This window comes from Bacillus rossius, chromosome 1 (genome assembly GCF_032445375.1).
Source record: "Bacillus rossius redtenbacheri isolate Brsri chromosome 1, Brsri_v3, whole genome shotgun sequence".
NCBI classification, from domain to species: Eukaryota; Metazoa; Arthropoda; class Insecta; order Phasmatodea; family Bacillidae; genus Bacillus; species Bacillus rossius.
In genome coordinates, this window is record NC_086330.1 from 102,493,247 (window position 1) to 102,515,576 (window position 22,330).

Consider the following 22,330-nt stretch of genomic DNA (forward strand, 5'->3'; position numbering starts at 1 on the left):
TTCTTAGCCAAATGTGCCAACCGTACACATATTAAAGTTTAACATCCTTTTTTTTTTTCAACAATGTTCTTTAATTTAATATGTCATAAATAAATAATACATTACTATCACGGTAAATATACATCTCGGTTGTTACGGTAACTATAGTGCAAATATGGTAGCTATCATGCTTCTGTAGTAATTATGGTATTCAACAAAGAATCTTTAGTTCTTTTTATGGTAATTATCTTAAAATATCTATTGTGTTTGTACTGTATTTATGGTACATCATCCATATTTTTTCGTATGTTGTTGTTCATTTGTCTTTTCTTCAAATTTACGTGTGCCATTATTTGAGACAGGAAGTTTCAGAAAAAAATTTAACGGACTTTATATCACACATTTAATGGCGTAAATGATGAGACCTCGGGCGATTTAAACGCTTTATACGGAAAAACCTACCATGCGGGACCTCGTAAGCGAGTTTTACTGTATTTTTTTTCCGTAAATAGTAAAAAACAGAATCCTTTGACGAATCCTATATCAGACCCGCCGAATCTTCGAATCCCTAGGATTCGGCGGATTTGGCGGATATTGGATTCGGTCGCCCCATCCCTAATTTAAACTAAAATAATGGCAGTGTGTGTGTAATGTTCAACATATAAAAATACAACTATCAATATCAAATTTAGTTTCCATACTAAATTGAGTTGTAACTGTACCAAAAAAAAAAATCTCGTTTTTTTTTCGAGAAATTATTTTTCTCGCTCGCTGTTCGAGAATGCAATATTTCTCGAAATTTTTCTCGAGGTTCGAGATCTCGCACAACACTAGCAAATTTATATTGTAACCAAGCATTTTGAAACAATAATTTTACTAATATGAAAAAAAATTATTAGGTACTATTTAATACAAAATTTATTTGGCAATAACAAATTCAGAAAAGACATAAAATGTATTGGTCAAACAGTATTCTCCTGTTGATACCAGAGATCGGGCATCACGTTGCCACGCTCTGCTAGGGTGACAGTGGCCATGGCTTGTGAACCTTCCTCTAACACAATTTTAACAACTCTTGTAGGAACAATGTTGCTCATGTTTACATTGTCCTGCACATCATGTGGTAGTACATCTTTGGTGGAAGTGTTGGATGTCTCACTCTGTGGTAGTTCGAGAATGCCCTGCTTCGTCTCGTCCGACCCGACACGCCACACCACTTTGTTCTCCTGGACTCCCGTCGGTTCCTCCCGCACCACCATCTTGAAGTCATTCTGTAGGGGCTTGTGACCGAGCAGGTTGTAGTCGGAGTGGACCTTGGCGAGGTGAGAGGCGTACTTGTGCTTGGTGGTGAAACCCCGCTTGCACTTGTCGCAGTTGAAGGGGTAGACGCCCGTGTGCAGTATCACATGTCGCTTCAGGGTGCCTCCGACAGGAAAGGTCAAAGAGCAGTGCGGGCACTTGTACGGTCGCTCTCCCGTGTGCTTGCGCTTGTGCACGGCCAGCAGGGATGAGTGGCGGAACATCCTGCCGCAGAAGTTGCACTTGTAGGGGTACGGGGTGTCGTGCCACTTCCTGTGGATCCAGTACGTGCTCTGGAAGCTAAACTTGCGCCCGCACACGTCGCAGACGTACCGCTCCTCCTTGGTGTGCATGCTGCGGTGCTCCTCCATCATCATCCGGGACATGAACCCGCGCCCGCAGTAGTCGCAGCAGAACTTATACTCCCCCGTATGACTGGCGACGTGGTGCCTCAGGCCCGTTTTCGTCTTAAACACACGCTTGCATATGTCACACTCGAAGTTACTCGTTTGCCTGGTGTGTCGCAGCTCGTGGTTCTTCAGTGTTTGAGCTTTGAGAATCTCCTTGCCGCAGAAGCGGCAGTGCGGGTCTCTGTGCACCATGTCCTTGTGGTGCTTTAGCTGCCTTTCTTTCGAGAACTCCTGGCTGCAGCAGTCACATCGGTACATAACGTTGTCGTAATGAGTATCTTCGTGCAACTTCAATTCCTTCCTTGATAGAAACCTTTCGTTGCAAGCTATGCAATGATACTGCTTGGTGGGATGACTTGCAAGTGTGTGTTGATGTAATGTAAGTGTATCATCAAATTTATGAAAACAATGCAAGCATGTCAACTTTCCTGTTATTTTATTTTTTTTACAATAAAGCAATAACTGTCTTTTACGTGAATATTTTTCTTTGGAAAGAGATGAGATTGTTCTATCTTTGTGCTTCCTTAAATGTGTTTTGATATCTTCCAAGTCAGGTGATTGAAAACCACACTCTGCACACAAATAAGCCTTTTTTTGTACTTCCCTCAATAATGCTGCATTATCTTCTATTGTCTTAATTTCTTGAAGATCATATTTAGCACACTGATTTTCATAGGGTTCTTCAGATTCCATGAGAGTGATATTTTCACCAGTGCCCATATCATAAACGTACTGTATTCCATTCAAAGCCTCAGATGTATCATCATCTTCACATGAAATTATATTTATAAAACCATTTTCATCTATGGAGGCATTTCCAACATTAAGATTTTCATATTTTTGCATTATGTGACTTTCATAAACCTGTACTGAATCATTGTTCAGCACTGATGACATTTGGATAGAAGAATTGTCAATTACACATTGTGCATCTTTGAAAATTTCATTATTTTCAAAATGTTTTTCATCACTTTTATGTTTTTCGTATTGACTTTTATCATTAAAATGGGTACCACAAGAACAACTAAACATAGAGATTTCTAAACTACTATGTTGAGGCACTACATTGGTTTGTTTGCTATCTGAATTTACTTCTTTTAGAACTTCTCCCAACGATCTCCCTGCTTTATTTTTATATTCATCATCGGTGCTACTACTACCAGTGCTAGAGTGTGTTTTTAGATGATCATCATATTGAATTTTGCTTACAAAAGTCTCAAAACAAATGTTACACTGGAAAGCATCTCCTTCTGATTCAGAAGGCTGAACTAACTCACTATTCTGTAGGTCTTCAACTGATGCAGTTTTTACACAATCTGCTAAACCTAGTTCATTGCTGAAACAGTTCTGCATGCCCTCACCAACTAACACGTCCTGATCAGAACCACAGTTCACTTCAAAAGTATCATGCCTCATCATGTGATCAGCCATATCACTTACGCTTTCAAACTCCACCTCGCCGTAGGAACATCTGGAAGACACCGACTGAGAGCATGTTTTCAAGTGTTTCATCAGCAGCTCGTGGTTCGCGAACCGCCTGCCGCACGCCTCGCACTTGAACAGCTTGAGAACCACGTGGCTGCGGACGTGTTGGTCGTAGCTTTGCTTGTCGGCGGTGCGGTACTCGCAGATGGTGCACCTGTGATGCTGCCGGGCCTCTGCGTCACTGTTCTTGGCCTGCAGGAGCCTGGAGGAGGGGCCGGTGAGGTGCGTGCCCAGGTGGGACGTATACTCGTGCTCATCACGGAACTCCACGTTGCAGAAATGGCACACCCACGTGGACAGGTGCTGCTGCATCACGTGTCTCTGGATGCCCTTGTTGCTGCTAAAGCTCTGGCCGCAGATGGAGCAGGAAAACTGGCCGCTCGCTGATGCGCAGAGTTTGCTATTCTCCATTATTATCTCCACATTCACCTTGTCTCGATGATGGCCGTCCTCATCACAGAGACCCACTTCTGAAGAAACAACACTTTCCTGTTAACAAATGTCAAAAATTCAATAGCATTGGTAAATGTCTTTATTAAGGTTAAGGTATTAGCTAAGAACGAGGGTGCAACGATGGTCTGAAACAAAAAAGGCATTGTAGGGGGGATTAGAAGCACTCCAAGAAAACGAATAGGCTAAAGGCAACATCCACATTTCTCACTCGTGGAAAATCTGGAGTCAGTGATCTGACCACCAGCCACCTTGGTCTCTATGATGTAAGTGATGAGAACATGTAGTCTTTAGGTACATGTGTTATCAGAATAACCAATTTTATCCTTCGTGTATTATTCACAAGCTAATTATTAAGAAAACCTACGCTAAAGTTCGATTCAGACCTGCAACTTGTAAAGTTCTATCTTTACTGTAAATGGTTGAAGGTGAAAAAACACTATATATTATACAGTAATGTCTCTGGTCTTGTCTTCTTATGACAAAATCAGTTACTTTCCCTGTCTCTGTCATTTTATAAAGAAAATTTGTCCACAGTGAAATTATTTCAGAGATTCCAGTACTCTTCTGGTTTGTAAACAATGAACTGACAGCATAGTACAGTGAATCCTGGAAACTTTGAGAACAGACATTGTTAGAAGATTCTTGTTAATAAGCACATGAAACAGCAGAATAATGATAAGTATCATGTTAGATTCCTTTATCTTCCAAAAATGTCTAATTTTCATATATTTAAAAAACTGCATTTTAGAGAAAAAAAAAGAATAGAATAAAATGTTTTTCAAATTATTTATGAACAATAATTACTCTCGTAATTTTTTCCTATCTCTACAAAACTTCAGACCTTGCATATAAACTACATTACTTATGCCACTTTAGACAGGAGTTGTAAACTGCTTATGGTACCTGGCCATAAAACATGAGATAGCACAGGATGTCCACATTCTGGATAGTCAGGGAAAATATCAGGGAAATTCCCCAGTGATAGCAATTTGAGGAGAAAATGTCATGTTTCAATCTGCCATTGCCCAGACTGTGAAACTTTTTTTTCTCTTCAGATAGTGTTCTAGTGCATAATCATACACACTATAAAATGTCATCTGCATGGTTGTTAGAATCTTCAAGAAATAAAGAAACTGGAGAGAAATAACTAGGCCAACTATGTAAATGGTGGAGGTTTGTTTTCCTTCTTTCATAAAAATGCAAAATAGGTAAATTATTTATTAAAAATCAGTGGACATTTGCAATTTTGGTCATAGGAATTTTATTACAGATTTGTGTGGACATTATTTGGGGAGGGGGGGGAGAAAGGGCTGGGTTCCTCTCATTTCTTCACTGTAGCTGCTAGCAGGGCGGCTGCCTACCCTCCTCCCACCCTCCTTGGCATGCTAGCACTCATGAATGTTGTTTCCATTTACTATGATTTTTAATGTTCCTGACGGAACATTTCAAAACACTCTTAATGTCGAACCGCTCGTGATATACTGTACTCATTTCAGTGAGGTTACACTGTTTTTCTCATTGAAGCATAGTATAATAGCAAAGGTAGAGCTCTTTAGAAAATTAAGATTCTTTAATAACTTAACACTTAAGTAAATTTGACCTATGGATATAAAGATTAGGCTTTCCAAATATCCAATCAGCCAGTTCACTCATAATGTACTCACACAACCTAACTATGTTCTTGAGTGTTCCAATACCTGCTCCGATATCTGCATGGATAATGTACAAATAAACCAAATTTAAAAAAAAAAACTAATAAAAAATTAAATAAAGGAAAGTGTTTGGGACTTTTCCTTTCAAAACTCAATAATTCTGCTCCAACACAGATTATTCTGGGGACTGGTTGTATGGAAACAATCCTTTAAAAAAATTGTTATGACTGTTTCTTATTTCTCATAAACTTGATTGTTACTAACTTGCAGTGCGTTCTCCTCAACTTTTTCAATTTCAGACGATGGCAGTGACTGGAAAAAACACAATATAAGCAAATAATAATTTAATGCAGACAATAATAATTTGATAGTACACAACTTTCATGCTCAGTGTTACAGTTATTATTTTTTTCTTATTTCTCACAAACCTGATTGTTACTTTCTTGCAGTTCAGTTTTCCCATCATTTTCAATTCCAGACAATAATGGCAGTGACTGGAAAAAAAATCCAAAGAATAATTTAATGACAATACTAATCTGATAGTACACAATTTTCATGCTCAGTGTTTCAGTCATTAAGACTGCAATATGAATCTTACATTCTCAGTACATTGTATATGTAGTTATTTCATTTGGTACTAATGTGTTTTTCCCCTTGTTTCTACTAATATGTGCTATGTCAAATCTTTTGGACACATGAAGCACTTTGTTGAGCGAAGCATCTTGCGTGCTTGTTGTCACAGCTAGCCGCCAATCATTCGTCTGAAAGTTAAGTTAAATAAATCGGGGAAGAAAGGAAACATTTTGCTTCTTCGAGATAGCTACAAACATTTGAGCCTTCTGTCACCCTTTCTCTCTCTATAAGTCTGATAGGTGGGGGGCAATGCAAACAGAGATCCAGGTCTCGACCAGTCTGCAGGACACTGTCCTGACCTGGAAAAAAGAGCGTTAACACCTATGGTTATCCCAACAGAGCATCTGGCAGGCCACGTGCATGAAACGATGCTAGAGCTAGAGAAGAGGGAAACCATGCCAGCCTGATGGCAGCCACTGCCTATGACATCAGACAACCTGCCATGCTTGTCATAAGCAAGCTGACTTTTATTTTCCTTTGTTCAGGGTGTTCGGTTGAATCTGTAAAAATATTCCAGTGACTTTTCACTGACCTAAATTTTAAATTTCCCAATTTTCTTAAAAATTATTTACCCATTTTGCAGTTTACTGAGGGAAGAAAAAAGATAAAATCCATTCGCCGCCATCCCCACAGCTGGCCTCATTCTCTCTCCACTTTATTTATTTCAAACAGAACCTTGCACATGCCATTTTATAGTAAGTATGTTTGACTATGCAGTAAAAAACCTGGGAAATAAATGCTTTCATAGTTTGATTGATGGCATACTGAATCATAATTCAAATTATTATCACTCAGAAATTTCCATGACTTTTCCAGATTTTAAAACAAAATTCCTGATTTTCCCCGAATTTCCTTGACTTTCCAGAATATGGCACCTTGTTATTGCCAGTGGTTCCATTTCTCAGTTTGGAGAACATTTTACTTAATCTGCTTGTCTCATCTTGCAGACAGCAAGGTCATTAGAGATAAATCTAACTACTGATGAAGAGAAAAAGAGACAGGAATCTGCCAGCCTACTTGATTTTGGGAAACCAAGGATGCTTGGAACCTGGGTCTGAACCTGGTTCCTCCAAAACATGAGTCCGGTGCACCAACTTTTGTGGAGAAAAATTGAAGTGGAGGCCAGGATGTTGAAATGCCATCCACAAGTTACCATTCACCACTTTAAAGGTGCATTTCACTGCACTCAAGACAGCGGAGAAGCCTCACTGGTGCAAAACAGCTGTTGCAGAATCACCACTGACAACTAGCCCACTACTTGTATTCTACATCAGCCTTCCATGATGGAGACCTCCAAGAGCGACAAATGTCCAGACACTCTCAAATGACCGAAAGAAAAGAGGCATCACGTATTGGCAAAGTCTTGCAGGGATGAAGCCAGGGGGGGAGGTTTGTGGCATTTAAAAGAAAGAGAAAAATACATAAGTGAAGACAGTGTAGAACGTGGGATATTTACTTATTGAAATTGGGTGCCTAATTTTATATATGGTGTTTCTCCAGAAATAAACAATTGATTATGATTCCTCTTATTAATATTGCTTTATCGAAGTTATTACACTCATATGTTCCTGGCTAATTTGTTTCCGCTTACAAGACATGTAAGTGTCTAAAATGTGTAGTAAGGAAGTGTAGCGTGAATCATAAACTAAATATTCAATTATGTATCCGATTTGTCAAATTTATATTTAAAAAAAAATGCCAAAGGTTAGGAATTTGACGTAACTAGTTATACCTTTCAAAATATTAGTTTTATTATCTTGACTTAGAACAAGCAAACATAAATTACATCTATTTAGGTGATCAAATAGTCTCAATAACATATATACTAGATCAGTGATAGTTATCTGTATGCGGAAATATATTCCTAGAGAGCCAAAAATCTAAGTAAAGGTATTTCATACTAGTAATGTCACGATTCACGTAACCTTATGTCTAGTTTAGTTGTTTGGAGACACTTCAAACTCTGCAGCACTGGACATCTGAATTGCGGTAACCAGAGACAAGGACGTTTTCGACAAGCTGAAAACTACGAATACTACTGTTCTAGTTGTAAAATTAGATGACGGCAGTCCAGTATCCTTCTCTGATCCTGAAAAGTCTATAATTAATGTGAAACGATCTCACCGACGTAGACAACATGGAACCTTAGATGTATGGTCGTCATGGTTGTGTTGGGAACTCAGGCCTCAGAATTATTGCGACAGCGACTGACGGCGCCGACCATCGTCCTTCAGGGATGTAAAGTACAAAGATTCGAACCCAGGATGGTCAGGAATGTAGATATCGACCAAAGAGTAAGTTCATTCTTGAAGTTCGGATAATCCATAATTCTGTCAAATTAATGCAAAATTTCATGAACCCAAATTGACGTCTATCAAAATAACGGAACTCCGCTGTAGTCTCTTCTTGTGAGCTGAACGGAAATGTAAAGAGAAGTACGACCCTCACTCAGTATGTATCTTCCTCTCCAGATAATTTTTCTTATTTTATTTGCTTTTAAAACATCCATATTCGAAAAACCACTATTGTACGAATACATGTTTATAGCAACCATAGATGAATTAACCAAAGCTGGAATTGAAAATCCACAGACTTTTGCAAGTAGGAATAACGAGAATTTAAACTGCTCTAAAATATAGTAATGGTTTTATAAATGCATAGATGAAATTGCTTTGCAATAGCATCATTAATTAGATTTGAGGCTCTCTATTCACATATTCCTCTCACTTTTTTTTTAACATAAAACATTTTAAATAAATTACATCAATTTTGCACTCATAAAAAAATGAAAAAAAGAAAAACTGTAAACATAGTGACGGTTTACAACAGAATAGGAAAACGTTAGCAACCCTTCTACAAAGATTATTTTGGAAGGATTACTGTAATCCTTAGTTGGCTACAATAACATTTTTCCTCCCCATTATAGCCTGAAATGGCTCATAAATTGAAGAGGCACAAATTGTTTTTTTCAAATGATGTATATTTAATGCCAGTTGCACGTGTGTTATTGTAGATACTTCTTTCATACCAAATTAACATGCCTTTCATGTATTTAATAGAATTAATTAATTCATATATATTAGTGGCTTATTTTAAATGATCAAACAATTTAAATAAAAACAAAAAATACAAACTGTCAGTTTACTTTTCGCAAGCAAAATCATTACTTAAAATTTCACGTGTGACAGTCAATTTTCTTTTAAAATTCAATTACAAAGAAAGTGTACTCATTAAAAACTACATAATGATTATACTGGACCCCCTCCACAAAATCTTGGCTACAGCCCGAGTCCTAATGTGTAGCTTATTGCACCAAGCTAATTAATACCCATAATTATTTCCAACAAAAATTAATACTAACAACTAACTGTCTATTATACAACTGGACTTTTGAAGAAAGAGGTTATATGTTCAAATTCTATCATATCATAAAGGAAACTATGAACATGACTTAAGAATGAAAGTGTTATAGTATTTTATTTAATTAAAATTTAAAAAAAGACAGGTATTAGTAGATTTCTAAAAACTATGTATATGTTAATGTAACACAAATTGTAAAAGATATACACAGAATTATTGAATGAATGTACAATGAAATATTTTACTTACTTGACCTTCTTTCCTTCCTGGGGCATTTTCTACTAAATCATCATAACACTTGGAACCATTGTCTTCTGAATCAATATCTGAAAACATGTGTGCATTATTCATTTATAAACTACCACAAAATGGGAATCTTGCAAATAAACCTATCCCTCACTTAGCACGTCCTCAGATTGCACGGATTCATTTAGTGTGATGTGAATTTTACTGCCCCAGTCTTGAATAGCACGTCTGTAAATTTTAGTTAGCACGAAATCTCAGCAGGCAAAAAAAAAAGTCTAGCACGACGCCACGAAGTCTGATTCAACTTCCATAAACAACAGGTGTGCCGTGGGATACAGTTAGCCAAACAAGGGGGGAAGATATGCGCGCGCAGGTCTGTCTATGCTATCGGCTGTTGTACAAACATCAGCTATGGCAAGTTTAATTGTGGCTATGGAGTGTATGCCGCCGTGCCGTACCGTTGTTGCCTAGCCACAAACCGGACGTGAACTCAGTCTAGCCAGTGGCAGGGAATTCACTCAAACAAAAGCAACGTCTGCCCATTCAGCTGCCGGTAAATGTACATGCTTGATCACTCATAATGCATCGTGTTCAAGTATTTGAGACAAAACTAGAAGTATTACGGCGTGCAGATTGTCATGAAGGCCACGCTTATGTTGGTCGCACTTTAGTTTTAAGCAAGTCAACTGTGCGCACAATCGTACGAAATAAGGACCCTTACCAAAATTTTATATACATAAGTCTGATGCTGAAGCAGGAATATATTTGACATTAGATACTGGAACAGAAATGAACAGATGATTTATGTGGAAAAGGTTGTTAAATGAATGTTGCAATGAAAAAAATAATCATTGGCCTGACAGGATTGGTGTGAACCAGGTGAAGATACGCGAATAAGCACTTTACTTTTGAAAAAACTAAAATGTAATTATTCGGACAGTAATATCGGTTTTACTGTCCGTAAAGAATGGTTTGGAAAGGTACGCGACGTGAGTTGAAGGTCACGCCCGGGCGGGCAAGTCAGCCAGCCGACTGACGACAAAGTACATAACCACGTATCTCCCGTTACGCGGTGTCGTATTTGTCATACAAAGTGCGATGGGAGGCATACAAAGATAAATGGTGTGACATATTTATAGTTGAGTGTTATTAAACGCATTTATATTACGTAAAGTATATTTTCCTACTTAATTTTGGAACATATTTAAAAAATTAGCCTTGTTATTTATGGAAACTAATGCTCCAAAATACACGATTTCGAATAACATGAGCATTTGTAGGAACGAATTAGTCTTGTTAAGTGAGGGATAGGTGTAGTAGATACAAAGAAAAACATATTTGTATGCAACAGCACATATAACTCTTAGTCTGAAGTAGAGGAGGAAATGGAGTGTTCTGTGGCCATTAATTTACTCAAGTTAAGGAACATGTTTCTTTTTTAAATTGTTAGTTATATAACTATGATCTTATTTAAAGTAGTAACTTGTATATGTATAGAATACTAACGTAAATTCTAATATATTGGTGGGTCACTATGATAATTTATGTTTAAGGCTATAGGCCTACAGATCTAAGAGCATGTTTATTGATTACTCAATTGTATGAAAATGTTTACTTTTATAATTAACATATATATTGTACTCATTGGTTGAATAAAATAATTCTAATAATAAATAAAACTGTAACAATGAATATATATTATAAAATTATTCATAGCATAAATGAATAATGAAAAAAAAATATCACAATCATTGGCAAGGCAACAATATTTAACAACACAAAAATCGCTGAGATTCGTCTGTAATCACTTAAGCTAAAATACTAAACGATTGTATTAACAAACAAAAGGATGTATGAAAACAATTAAAATATATTATATATTTGTAATTTTTATTTCATTTTTACTTTTGAGGCTTCATTCCCTAGAGAACACCCTCCTACCCTTGGATCTGGTACGGTGAGCAGAACTTTGTAAAGTCAGTGATCACTCGCCTCCTAACAGTGTGATCCAATTTTGATTCCCAGCGGCATCAAAACTGGATACTTTACCTTTATTTGTTGGGTTCCTCAGAGTGCTCCGGTTCTTCTCAACAAATCATTTCTTCAAAGCTCCACTCTAATCTCATAAACCTTCATCACTTTGAATGATCCTGAAGCGGACAAGGTGTCCATCTCAACAGCAGAGTCACCAAGAAAATGTAGGGGAGAGGGGGCAGGGACAATATCCCCGAGGCCCAGGCACCAAAATAAGGGCTCAGGGTTGTGAACAAAATTTTATTTTGATGTGTTGTTAACCAAAATAAGTACTAGGTCAAAAATTATAAATCTTTTGCTAATGTATATAATTGTAAACCTTTCAACTTAATGAAATACACACAGATTACATTTACAGTTACTGCCACACTAACATTTAGTTATTAGATTTTTTTTAATTGTGAGGGTTTTAAAAGTTGTACATTGAGTAATGGGAACTCTCAACGGCCTTGCTCACCCGCTGGGTCGTCAAGCTGGTACTTGGCATGCAGGAAGGCGGCAAGCTGGCCCTGGACGAATAGCACCTCCCCCTCCAGCTCGTCCAGGCGGTCGATTAGCACCTGGCACCGTCGGCAGACAACATCCCTTGTCTGCACCACCACCACGAACCCCTCCCCCAGTAGCTGGCCGATCTTGGAGGGCAGGGGCGTGTGAGAACGGAGTGTGAGGCCTGCCAGCAGGGGCACTCCGCGGCCTTTCACGGTCTCGCCACACACGAAGCAGCAGGCCCCCTCCATCCTCGGCTGCCACTGGGGGGTCACACTAACACCTCACTTTTAAACTATGTACACATTCCTCAAAATAAACACTTTTCTTAGCTAACACCGTTTTCCAATGCTATTGAACTGAATTTTTGTGATCCAAATAGGGAGCCATCAAACATCTACACGCTAAGCTTTTCCCCAGTTTTTATCTAGTTCTGTACCACTCACGTAAATGAAATTAAGATTTACCTTAGTGTCTCGATAAACCGAGTTAATGTGGGACGCGGGAACCTTTGATAAGCAAAATCTCGGGTATCATGGATAAAATAAGGGATCCGTCTTTGTTTTCAGCTGGCCCAGTGGTATCATTTTTCGGGATTATTTTCTTCAGTGTACCTAAATGTTAGTTTTTTTAATTTTTTATTTTTTACATTTTTGACAATTGTTAAATATTTCCTATGTCCTCGGGCAAATGTTTCAACAGTCTGCTGGTAATGGCACTTAAAGTTAGCTTGGATAATACGAAACCTCTGTTAATCGAAGGTTGGTTAATTGAGACACTATTTTATTAATGTGAAGCATAGCATATCCTTCTGTTATCATTAAATTGACCTCACATTTTCTATACATTTTGATAATCGTAACTATGATCCTACAATACCGTTAAGGTTTTTTTAAGGAAGATTTGTTACTTTATTACAAATCAATGAACTACCTGCTTTCCCCAGTTTTTTCTGAGGAAACTTTCTATCCTGTGTAAGCTGTGACCAGAAGGAACAAGCATCAGCTCTTGGATTCATTAGCAGCACTTAGTTGATTTAATTAAATTAAGAGTTCATTAACATTTTGACAATTACTAAAGCTGATTATAAATGCTAATGTTACCTACCTATTTTTTTATCAAACAATATTTACCCTCTAATTTTACGTGATATTTTAAAGTAATGCTCTAAGTATCTAAAAAGGTTTCTAAAGTCAGTTGTCTTTGCATGTCTCTATAGATTATAAATCTGTATAAAACTCTTCCAGTGTATTATTAAAATGTTAATTTATTTTTTGAAGTAAGAGCAATCAAAATTATAAACTATGCAAGAAACACAAGAATGGCAAAAAGTTCAACATTTTTAAATACCTGCATAGCACTGAAATGCAAAGCAAGTACTTTCAACTTCTTACGTTTTGGCTTTCATTTTGCCTTCGATAAGTCAAAGCATGCATTATGTGCATAGAAAGTAACTGTTTTTTATTACATACATCACATTTACACTTGTTAAACTAGCACAGTCTAAGAAAAATACCCTTTTAAATCAAATTATTGATAAATATGTTTTCATAATAAACGTGAATTATCAAAAGAAGCTCAGAGTAATAAATTGATTTTCCACTGGTTTATTTTATTTATTTATTTATTTATTTATTTGTAATTGTAACATGCCAACCAACAGGACAAAGCCTTTAATGGTTGGCACACAATTAGATACATATACACTCACAATAATAAACATAAATGAAAAACACAAAACAATACAATATAATACATATAAAAACAAAACACACATAACGAAAGACAATAAAACAAAAATCAAACGTTACAATTTAGACAATACAGAACTAAAACACATATGATCATTAGGAACTAAGGAAAATAATTAAAGTCTTTATCAAATTTATTAAAATTGGTTATTAGCCTAAAGATAATATCATTATTTCTGTTAACTGTACATAAAGTAGAAGTTAAACGACTGTTAAAAGGAGGTACTCTTAAACCGGTGTTGTCAAGTATATATTTACAGTTTAATTTGTTAGTATAACATTTTTTAATAAAAATAAAGTCAAGTAATTCTCTTTGACTTGAGAGAGATATCAGATTGGGTAGAGGAAGTTGTTTTTGAATAATAATAATTATTAATTTATTCTGAATATTTTCAATTTTCATATTATCACACATATTGATGTTGTTCCAAATTACTGAGCAGTATTCTAGTTTTGACCTAATTAATGCTAAATAAATTGAGAGGATAGAATCAGTTTTGGTAGCATAACATGTGACATATTTAATTAAAGCTAATGTTCTTCGGGAACTAGAAATTAAATGTTGAACATGTTGGTGAAAGAACAATTTAGAATCTAGAATAATACCTAAATCTTTGAGAGAAGAGGATTTCTGAATTAAGGTGTTGCCCAATTTATAATCGTATTTGATAGGAAGGTATTTTCTGGTAAAGGATATTATTTTTGTTTTGCCTTTGTTGAGGGTCACAAGATTGGCTTTACACCAGTTATTAATTTCATTAATGTCAGTTTGTAATAATAAACAGTCATTAAAAGAGAAAATTTTTCTACTTATTTTTAGATTTTCAGAATTTGAATAATGTCATCAATAAATATGTTAAAAAGTAAAGGAGACAAGGTACCACCTTGAGGAACTCCAGAACTAGCTATAAAATTTGAAGAATGGGAGTTGTTGATAGATACAAAAAAAGTTCGATTTTTAAGGTAGCTAGAAAACCAATTAATATAATTGTCACTAAGACCGAAATTATGTAACTTGCCTAATAGTAATGAATGGTTTACAGTATCAAAAGCTTTAGCAAGATCAAAATAGCAGGCATCTACCTGACCCCTGCTAATGACTTCATTAAAAATAGGATTGAGGAAAGTAATTAGATTGGTGGCTGTGGTCATTCCTGATCTAAAGCCATGTTGATTACTAGATAAACGATTTTTTAGTTGGAAATTAGTGATTTTAAAAACTATTTTTTCAAAAATTTTAGAGAGACCATTTAATAGTGATATTGGTCTATAGTTAACCACATTTAATTTGCTACCGTTTTTATGATTTGGAATGACCTTTGCAATTTTCCATTTATTTGAAAAAACTTGGGTTCTTAAACTAGTATTAAATAAATGTTTTAATAGGGGTACTAATATATTTGAACAGCCTTTCAGAATAAAATTAGGAATCCCGTCGGGTCCTGTAGACATTGAGGGTTTTAGAGCCCTTATGCCCCAAAGCACAAGGCTGTCAGAAACAGAGGGAACAGATATTGTATCAAGGAATGAATTTAAGGTGGGAACTTGGTAATTGACATTAGAGGACACATAAACACTTGAAAAGTATTCAGCAAATACATTAGTCAACACCACTGGATCACTAGATACAACATCATTAACTTTTAACGAATTCTTTTCATGATAACCGTTTTTTATTAATTTGACATAGCGCCAAAACTTCTTAGGGTTGTTCTTGATATTATTGTTAGTGGTTCTGGTCCAATTTATTTTATCAAGCTAGATAAGATATTTGGTTTGTTTTCGAAAGAATGAAAATTTAGTATAATAGGCCTAGTACATATTTTTGTTTCTTCTGTAAAGTTTGTGAAAATGTTTCTTGGATTTTAAAGCTTGAATTAAGTCTTTTGAAAACCAAACAGGGTATTTAGATGGTTTGCTAATGAAAACGGGGATGAATTCATTAATATTGTGACATATACAAGTAGTTAATTGATCAACAAGATAGTTAACATCTGTAGATTCATAGAAATTTGACCAGTCATAGTTTTTAACAGCATTGTAAAGACCAAGATAGTCACCATTTATATAGGACCTAGAGACTCTAGTAGAACTGACCACATAAGGAATGCTGTCAGATATTATTTTTATAATTAAGGCAGGATGATATGGGTCTTCAGTGACAAGTGCTTCATCCGCATGAGATACTGAACATTGCGAGATGTTTGTAAAACAAAGATCTAAGAGGTTTTTAGATGATAGGATTGTATGATACTGAAATAGACCAAGACTAGATATACAGTTTATAAGATATTGTGCTTTAGTCTTGATGTGCGTGTGCACGATGTTGGTAGTTAGATTATTGGTCCAATCAACACCTGGGACGTTAAAATCACCAAGTAGCACTAACTCATCTTGATAAGCAGCCAGTTTATCTTCTAAAGTCTCAAAATAAGATGAATAAATATTTGGTGATGTTTGGGGTGGTAAATATATATTGCCAATTATAAAGGATTTATTCTGAGACATTTTAACTTTTAACCAAACAGATTCAATTCCGGGGTAGTCCAGGTGAAAAATAGGCTGAATAGAAGTGAATTTAAACTTATTGACTGCTACCAAAACACCGCCACCACGATCTTTAGAAGTCAGCAAGGCGTCTCTATCATTTCTGTAGATTGAGTATTGGTCTGTGAAGTAGTGGGAATTAATGCCAAGATCGTTTAACCAGGTTTCAGTTAGACAGATAAAATCATAATTAGAGATAATAATGTTTTCATATAATTCTTTTGATTTAGTTCTTAGACCACGGACGTTTTAATAAAAAATTTCCAATTCCTTTGAAATAGGATGCACAAAAACAAATTACGGTGCTCCTCCTGGCACCGGAGACAGGTTCGTTGCAGTGGCACCAGCTGATAAGGGCTTCATGGGGATGACGGTCTTATCAGTGCTGACGGAATTATTTGATGTACTTACAATTTCCAGTTGTAGGACTGGTGATGTGTTGGGGCATCCATGCTTCATAAACGACCATAATTTACTTGTGGTGTTGCATTGGTGCGTCCCTTGCATAATTTATAAACCCAGCCTGAAATTTGCTTATATATTTTGTAATTAATAGTATTGACCTTGCTTATACTACAATTTTTTAAGTTTCTGAGTGATGTGACTATTTTATTATCCTATTTTGCAATACAAATTATAAATTAGGCAACAAACAATTTTTCCCAACTTGAAAACCTGAGTCAATTTATTTTAAGCAGGCTTGACAAAAATATTTAAAAATGTTTTTATTACCAATAATAATTTGTGTTAACCTTATTCCTTCCACAGCCAGATGCAGACATTATGTACCAATTCAGAAAGAACTTTTAGATAGGACAATGGGATTAGTTGTTGGTATAAGTCTTTAGTAGGGTTAGCCTACCAATGTACCCAACCCCATCTGTCACTTATGATACAGCTCAGTATGTACCTGTAGGTTACACATTTTATTCATATTTATTATTTACAAATACTAAAACATTTCTTTACGATTCTTAGTTTGGCATTACTGCAATGGAATTCTGAAAGCACAACACGTCAAAGGTGTTTGTAAATTTGTTTTCATTGTAACAACTTAAATTGACAAATTATTTGAATGTCGAATCGATTACTGCAAATGGTATAAAACACTAACCTGTGATCAAATTTAAGATTTTTTGACAGAGGCTATTTTTGTAAGTTTATATTAAAATAGGGTTTGTAAACGCAGGATCGTACAACTCTAAAATTCTTCATTTCCGTACCAGAGATAACATGGCGTAATTGTTACGTTCAAATCATCTATGCTTCAATTAGAGGTAAAATAGATTTCATATATTTAGAGATTACGTTTTTAAATACATAGCATCGTACAACGCAATGTACCGGATATATTATTAATAATAAAAATTACAATGAAAGTTATTTCAATTTTAATAAGGGTTTGTTTGTTTCTTCAGACTCTTATTTAGCATGTAAGTGGATTCAAATGAGTGTCAGTTTTTTTTTTTTTATTTGCTGCAGTTATATATTTTACATATAACCTAAACATTTTGACTATTACGAGAGCTGATTACAAATGCTTGTGTTATGTATTATTTCATCTAATAATTTTTACCCTCTTAGTTTACACGATATTTTAAACTAAAGCTCAAAGTATCTGAAAAGGTTTCTAAAGTCCGTTGTCTTTGCATGTCTCTATAGATTATAAATCTCTATAAAAACTCTTCCAGTGTTGGCTTCCGGGAGTTCACTGCCTGTGCAGTTAGGGCTGACTCCCGATGTCTGAAGGGCGTGACCCGCCTGGCAGGCTTCACCTCCAGTGCCAGCTACATTTCGGAAGAAATGGGATTTTGAATTAATAAAGCTAGTTCTGTAAACATATCATTACCAAATAAATATCTTCCCTTCCCCGGGGTAATTAAATTTTACAGCCACACCACTACAACACGCGTGACCAAGGACAACACACACGTCGTAGCACCTTTTTCAAGGCAGAATCATGCAGGTGAACTGGTAGGGGGAGCTGCCCCAGCCCTTGCTGGGGATATGGGCCGAGAGGCATGCATGCCTGTCAGGGCAGGGCTCTGGGGGCATGTACAGTGGCATTAAGTCTAGATTTAATTTATATAAAAAAAATTTAAAAAAAGTTTAGACGAGGACATTTCTCCGCCCAAATAATAAATTAGGACGTCCTTCATTGGAAACAAAACTCACTAACTCCACTCTCTATTTTACAGGTTTTAGAAAACAACTGCCTGGGGGCTAGCTACAGCAATACTGGCTTTGACGTCGTACCGACCATGGCATTTAAGCCCGTGCTCCGCACCGCCAGTACCGTATCCCATTTTCGGAGCGCGCCCCTTGCCCAGCCAGATTGAGTCAGGCGAGCGCCTCGGGCGTGACCCCAATAGACAACAAACCTCATTAACAGTCACCGCGGCCACTGGCCTTAATTAAAATGCCCGTGACCATGATCAAGTTGGAATAGGAGAAGTCCCTCTAAAACAATTCACAGTGGGACAACATGTTAGTAAATTTACAGTTGCCAACTTGATGTCACAATTTAAATAATTAAATACATAAAAACTATTGTTAAGCCTTAAGCACCCAATTACCAGGTGCTACATTTTAATTGGGCACCTGGAACATGTTTTAACTGGTAATATAGTAAATTAAATTAATATAAGTTTTTTGACGCCGACTCACAAAGAAGAGAAAGTATCTCTTCCTTGCGAGGCGGCCATGTCCGGCAGTCTCGAACCACTCCGCACCGGGAACAGACGTGTGTCCGTGGGCAGCATCCAAGTTTTCTTTCTGTGATTATTTTATTCTGTACTAAATATTTAAATTTAAACCTCTTATTAATTCATAGCTGCCCACGTCGACTCGGCGCGTATTTTACGGAACCAGGCCTATCCCGACCGTCTTCATCGTGATACCGCGCTGCAGATCGTATCACTCACGTAAGTATTTCGCCGAATTTAGGAGCCCGCTCATAGAGTCCCCCCCTGCACCCGTTAATGTTCAGCGCTGGCCGTCTCCAGCGAGCATCGACCCGCGTCCCGCGAGATTGCCGCGGTAACCATTAGTGTCGCATAGTGTTATGTTTTTTCTGTGTTAATTGTGTAACGGCTAGACGTCGCCAAGTGTTGGTGAGAGTGTTTTGTAGCGGTACTAGATTAAAGGTAATTCTCACCAACTCGTGTACACTAATTTTCCGGAGTCTCCCGTCCTCCACACGGCCGAGCGGCCTTCACAGTCAAGGGAGAACCATTCAGGGTAGATTCAAGCCGTGTACCTGGTGGGGCACGCGGGGGCAGAGTACCCACGACCCAACACCAACGGCCTAGCAGCCCGCTAGCCTGGCGCCCCTCCGGACAACAAGAGTACCGCGACGCCCGTAGCGCCCGTCAGGTACCCCCCGGGCCTTTCACATAGGTCGGGTGACGGCAGCTTAGCCTAACTTTGACCGAGCTATGTCGGAATGCAATAGTTCGGTCCTTAAGGAGGCCAGAGGTTTATTAATCCATGTAATTTCTTTTACCGTATCACCAACACGACCACACGATTATATGCCTGCGCGAGTGTCGGCCTGAACTTCATGTCACATGCACTAATGGGCTAACTACCCTAGCATGTTATGTGTTCCCAGGGGTTCGTAGGAGTGGCTCGCACAGCTTTACACTACACACCACACCCGAGTTTAACTAGGTCACTTGAAATTACAGCACACCGATAAGCCTCTAATGCACATCAACACGTCACTACATCACGCCAGTTAGGCGATCTAACTGATGAGGAGCTTCACTCCCTCGCCAAATTAGGTACACGTAACTTTTATAGCATTGCACAATCTACCAGAGCACACATAGGCCTGTGTGCCAAACGTATTCCACAAGACACGCACCCCCGCCGTCGATTCAAATGATTCTTCACCAGTGTGGGGTGCACCTGAATTACTATGCACCTAGCGATTTATAGAAACTTCAGTTTCTGGCCTCGCCCATGCTTACTGCCCTGTTTGGCAATATGATGAATCGGCGGGTTCCAGTGTACCTATTATTAAAATTTTAATTAATTTTTTAATGTAAGAGCAATTAAAATTATAAACGACACAAGAATGGCAAAATGTAAAAAGTTCGAAATTTTCAAAAACCTGCACAGTGCCAAAATACAACGCAAGTATTAACCACTTTCACAGGGCCGGTGCAATGTAAATTGGCGCCCTAGGCGAAAAACCTTAATCCCCCCCCCCCTCTACCAGACACCACCAAAAATTTTTTCCTTGCCTCAAAATTCATCTCGTAAGCCTAAAATTTTGTCAACAATCAAATGTAAGCTGGCTTATGTTTTTTTTTTTACTTTTTTACTTATTACAAATCATAAACAGGTCACCGTGGACTTTAAATAATTACTTAAATCAATATAAACATTCCAAACTGTTGCAAAAATCCATTTTCATCTAGTTTCGATAATCGTTAAACATATTGTTATGTGTCGTGCTGCGCCCTCCCCCCCCCCCCCCCCCTCCAGCTACTTGGCGCCCTAGGTGGTTGCCTAGTTCACCTTTATGGACGCGCCGGCCCTGCAGCTCGGATAGGCCAGCAGCCTTCGCGCAATGCAGAACCATCAACTCTTGCTTTCACCGATATGTAATTTCAATAGTCATAATCTTTTCTTAATCTTTTACGTACAGTTCCATGGTCGGCCTCAATTTACCATGAGGTATTTCACTTAAATAAATCAGTGCTCCAAGATGAGTGTTCAGCATATTACGTAAGTACTGTGGGGAGTCTACGAGACTTTACGTCGGCGCTTCACGCAAACTTAGCTTACCGGCTAATTAGTTTCAGCCTGCACGGGGCAGCCAGTAGGCGACACGTGCCACCAAACTTATTAACGAGTCAGTCTCTGGGACACGTCTAAGAGCCACGTAGAGTCACCGGAGTTTCGGGCCTACGTGTCATAGCCCAGTGTAATACATAATATGTTGTAGTGAAGTGTTTTTGTCGTCAAGGTATAATCCGTCATGTTAGAGTTTATTTTGTAACCGCCGCATCGTGTGCATGAGTACGTCCTTCACGCGCAGTAAAATCGTGAGCCGCCACTGAGGAAGTGGGCTGCGCGTGTGACTATTCGATTCGGGACAACCGTTACGACCTGAACGGGCAGCACTATGTATAGGGCTGTGCGGTAATAAATTCGTCAAGTATCCACCAGTAACGTTGTGTTCTTCTTCAGGCATCCCGAGTGGCTATAACAGCTCGGGGGGCCCTACTGCGTTAACCACTACCTCTAGCCACAAGGCCGAACCCTCCCTGAGATCTCGAACCATATAAAAATCACGTAAAATTCAATGGAGGTAGTGGGGATGGCATCAGGCTAATAAAATGCTTTTCTACTGATTTTCTAAGCTCTTGTTTTAGCCTTTATTCTACTGAATGTTCATATATCCTTACATCATTTTCATCCTCCAACATAAGCAATAAATTTAGTTTAGATATATTGGTTGAAGGGGTGGGATAGAAGTTCTAGTGTTTTTTTGAATATAAATTTTATTCCATTTTACACATTCAGATAAGGGAAATAATTTTAAAAATGAAAACATCTGCAACAAAAAATAATTAACTTGACATTTTTATTCAAAATATTCTCATAATTAGTATATTGGCTAGAACATCGTAGGTTCATTGGTATTATGTAGTCTGTAAATTCGTAGTAAAGATAATTTAGAACCTGTACACAGAATACGAGCTTTAATCCTTTGTACTATAAGATGATCGTAGTTATGACATTTTAGTGATGTCATGTGCTTATAATAACTAGACTTAAAAATAAGTTTAAGAAATTTTTTTTATATTTATCCTTAATAATTTTTAGACTGTTATGACTTTACAAGTAAATGGGCTTTAAAAAAAGCTGAATTCAATATGGCGTATATTGGCATAGGTAATTTTATTTTTTTCAATAATGTCGTAAAGATTTAAGTGCAAACGTTTTTATGTCCAGTGTACTATGGTATCCTAGCAACGTT

General features: G+C 37.3%; 1 protein-coding gene across 11 annotated transcripts; it reads right to left on the reverse strand.

The window, feature by feature from the left end:
• Nucleotides 1–879: 879 nt before the first annotated feature.
• LOC134540922 (zinc finger protein 845-like) lies at nucleotides 880–17,563 on the reverse strand. Of its 11 annotated transcripts, none has more exons than XM_063384041.1 (6): nucleotides 17,450–17,563; nucleotides 12,009–12,300; nucleotides 9,521–9,597; nucleotides 5,707–5,772; nucleotides 5,543–5,590; nucleotides 880–3,662 (listed from the first exon to the last, which is right to left on the reverse strand). In XM_063384041.1, exons 2-6 carry the CDS (start codon nucleotides 12,286–12,288, stop codon nucleotides 942–944), a joined length of 3,192 nt encoding a protein of 1,063 aa, XP_063240111.1. In that variant the 5' UTR covers nucleotides 12,289–12,300; nucleotides 17,450–17,563; the 3' UTR covers nucleotides 880–941. The 11 variants fall into 11 exon arrangements, with proteins under 11 accessions (XP_063240111.1, XP_063240106.1, XP_063240084.1 ...); XM_063384036.1 differs by having other exon boundaries at nucleotides 12,009–12,313; XM_063384014.1 differs by having other exon boundaries at nucleotides 12,009–12,313; nucleotides 16,747–17,563.
• Between the last annotated feature and the right edge of the window lie 4,767 nt (nucleotides 17,564–22,330).

Bases quoted from the DNA above. Each gene is read 5' to 3' on its own strand.
- LOC134540922 (XM_063383998.1), bottom strand. From the start codon at position 16,842: ATGCAAGGGACGCACCAATGCAACACCACAAGTAAATTATGGTCGTTT. The intron at 9,598-12,008 runs GTGAGCAAGGCC...ACATGTTTTCAG, and splicing joins CCAGCTTGACGACCCAGCGG to ATATTGATTCAGAAGACAAT. The intron at 5,591-5,706 runs GTTTGTGAGAAA...TGTTTTTTCCAG, and splicing joins TGCAAGAAAGTAACAATCAG to TCACTGCCATCGTCTGAAAT.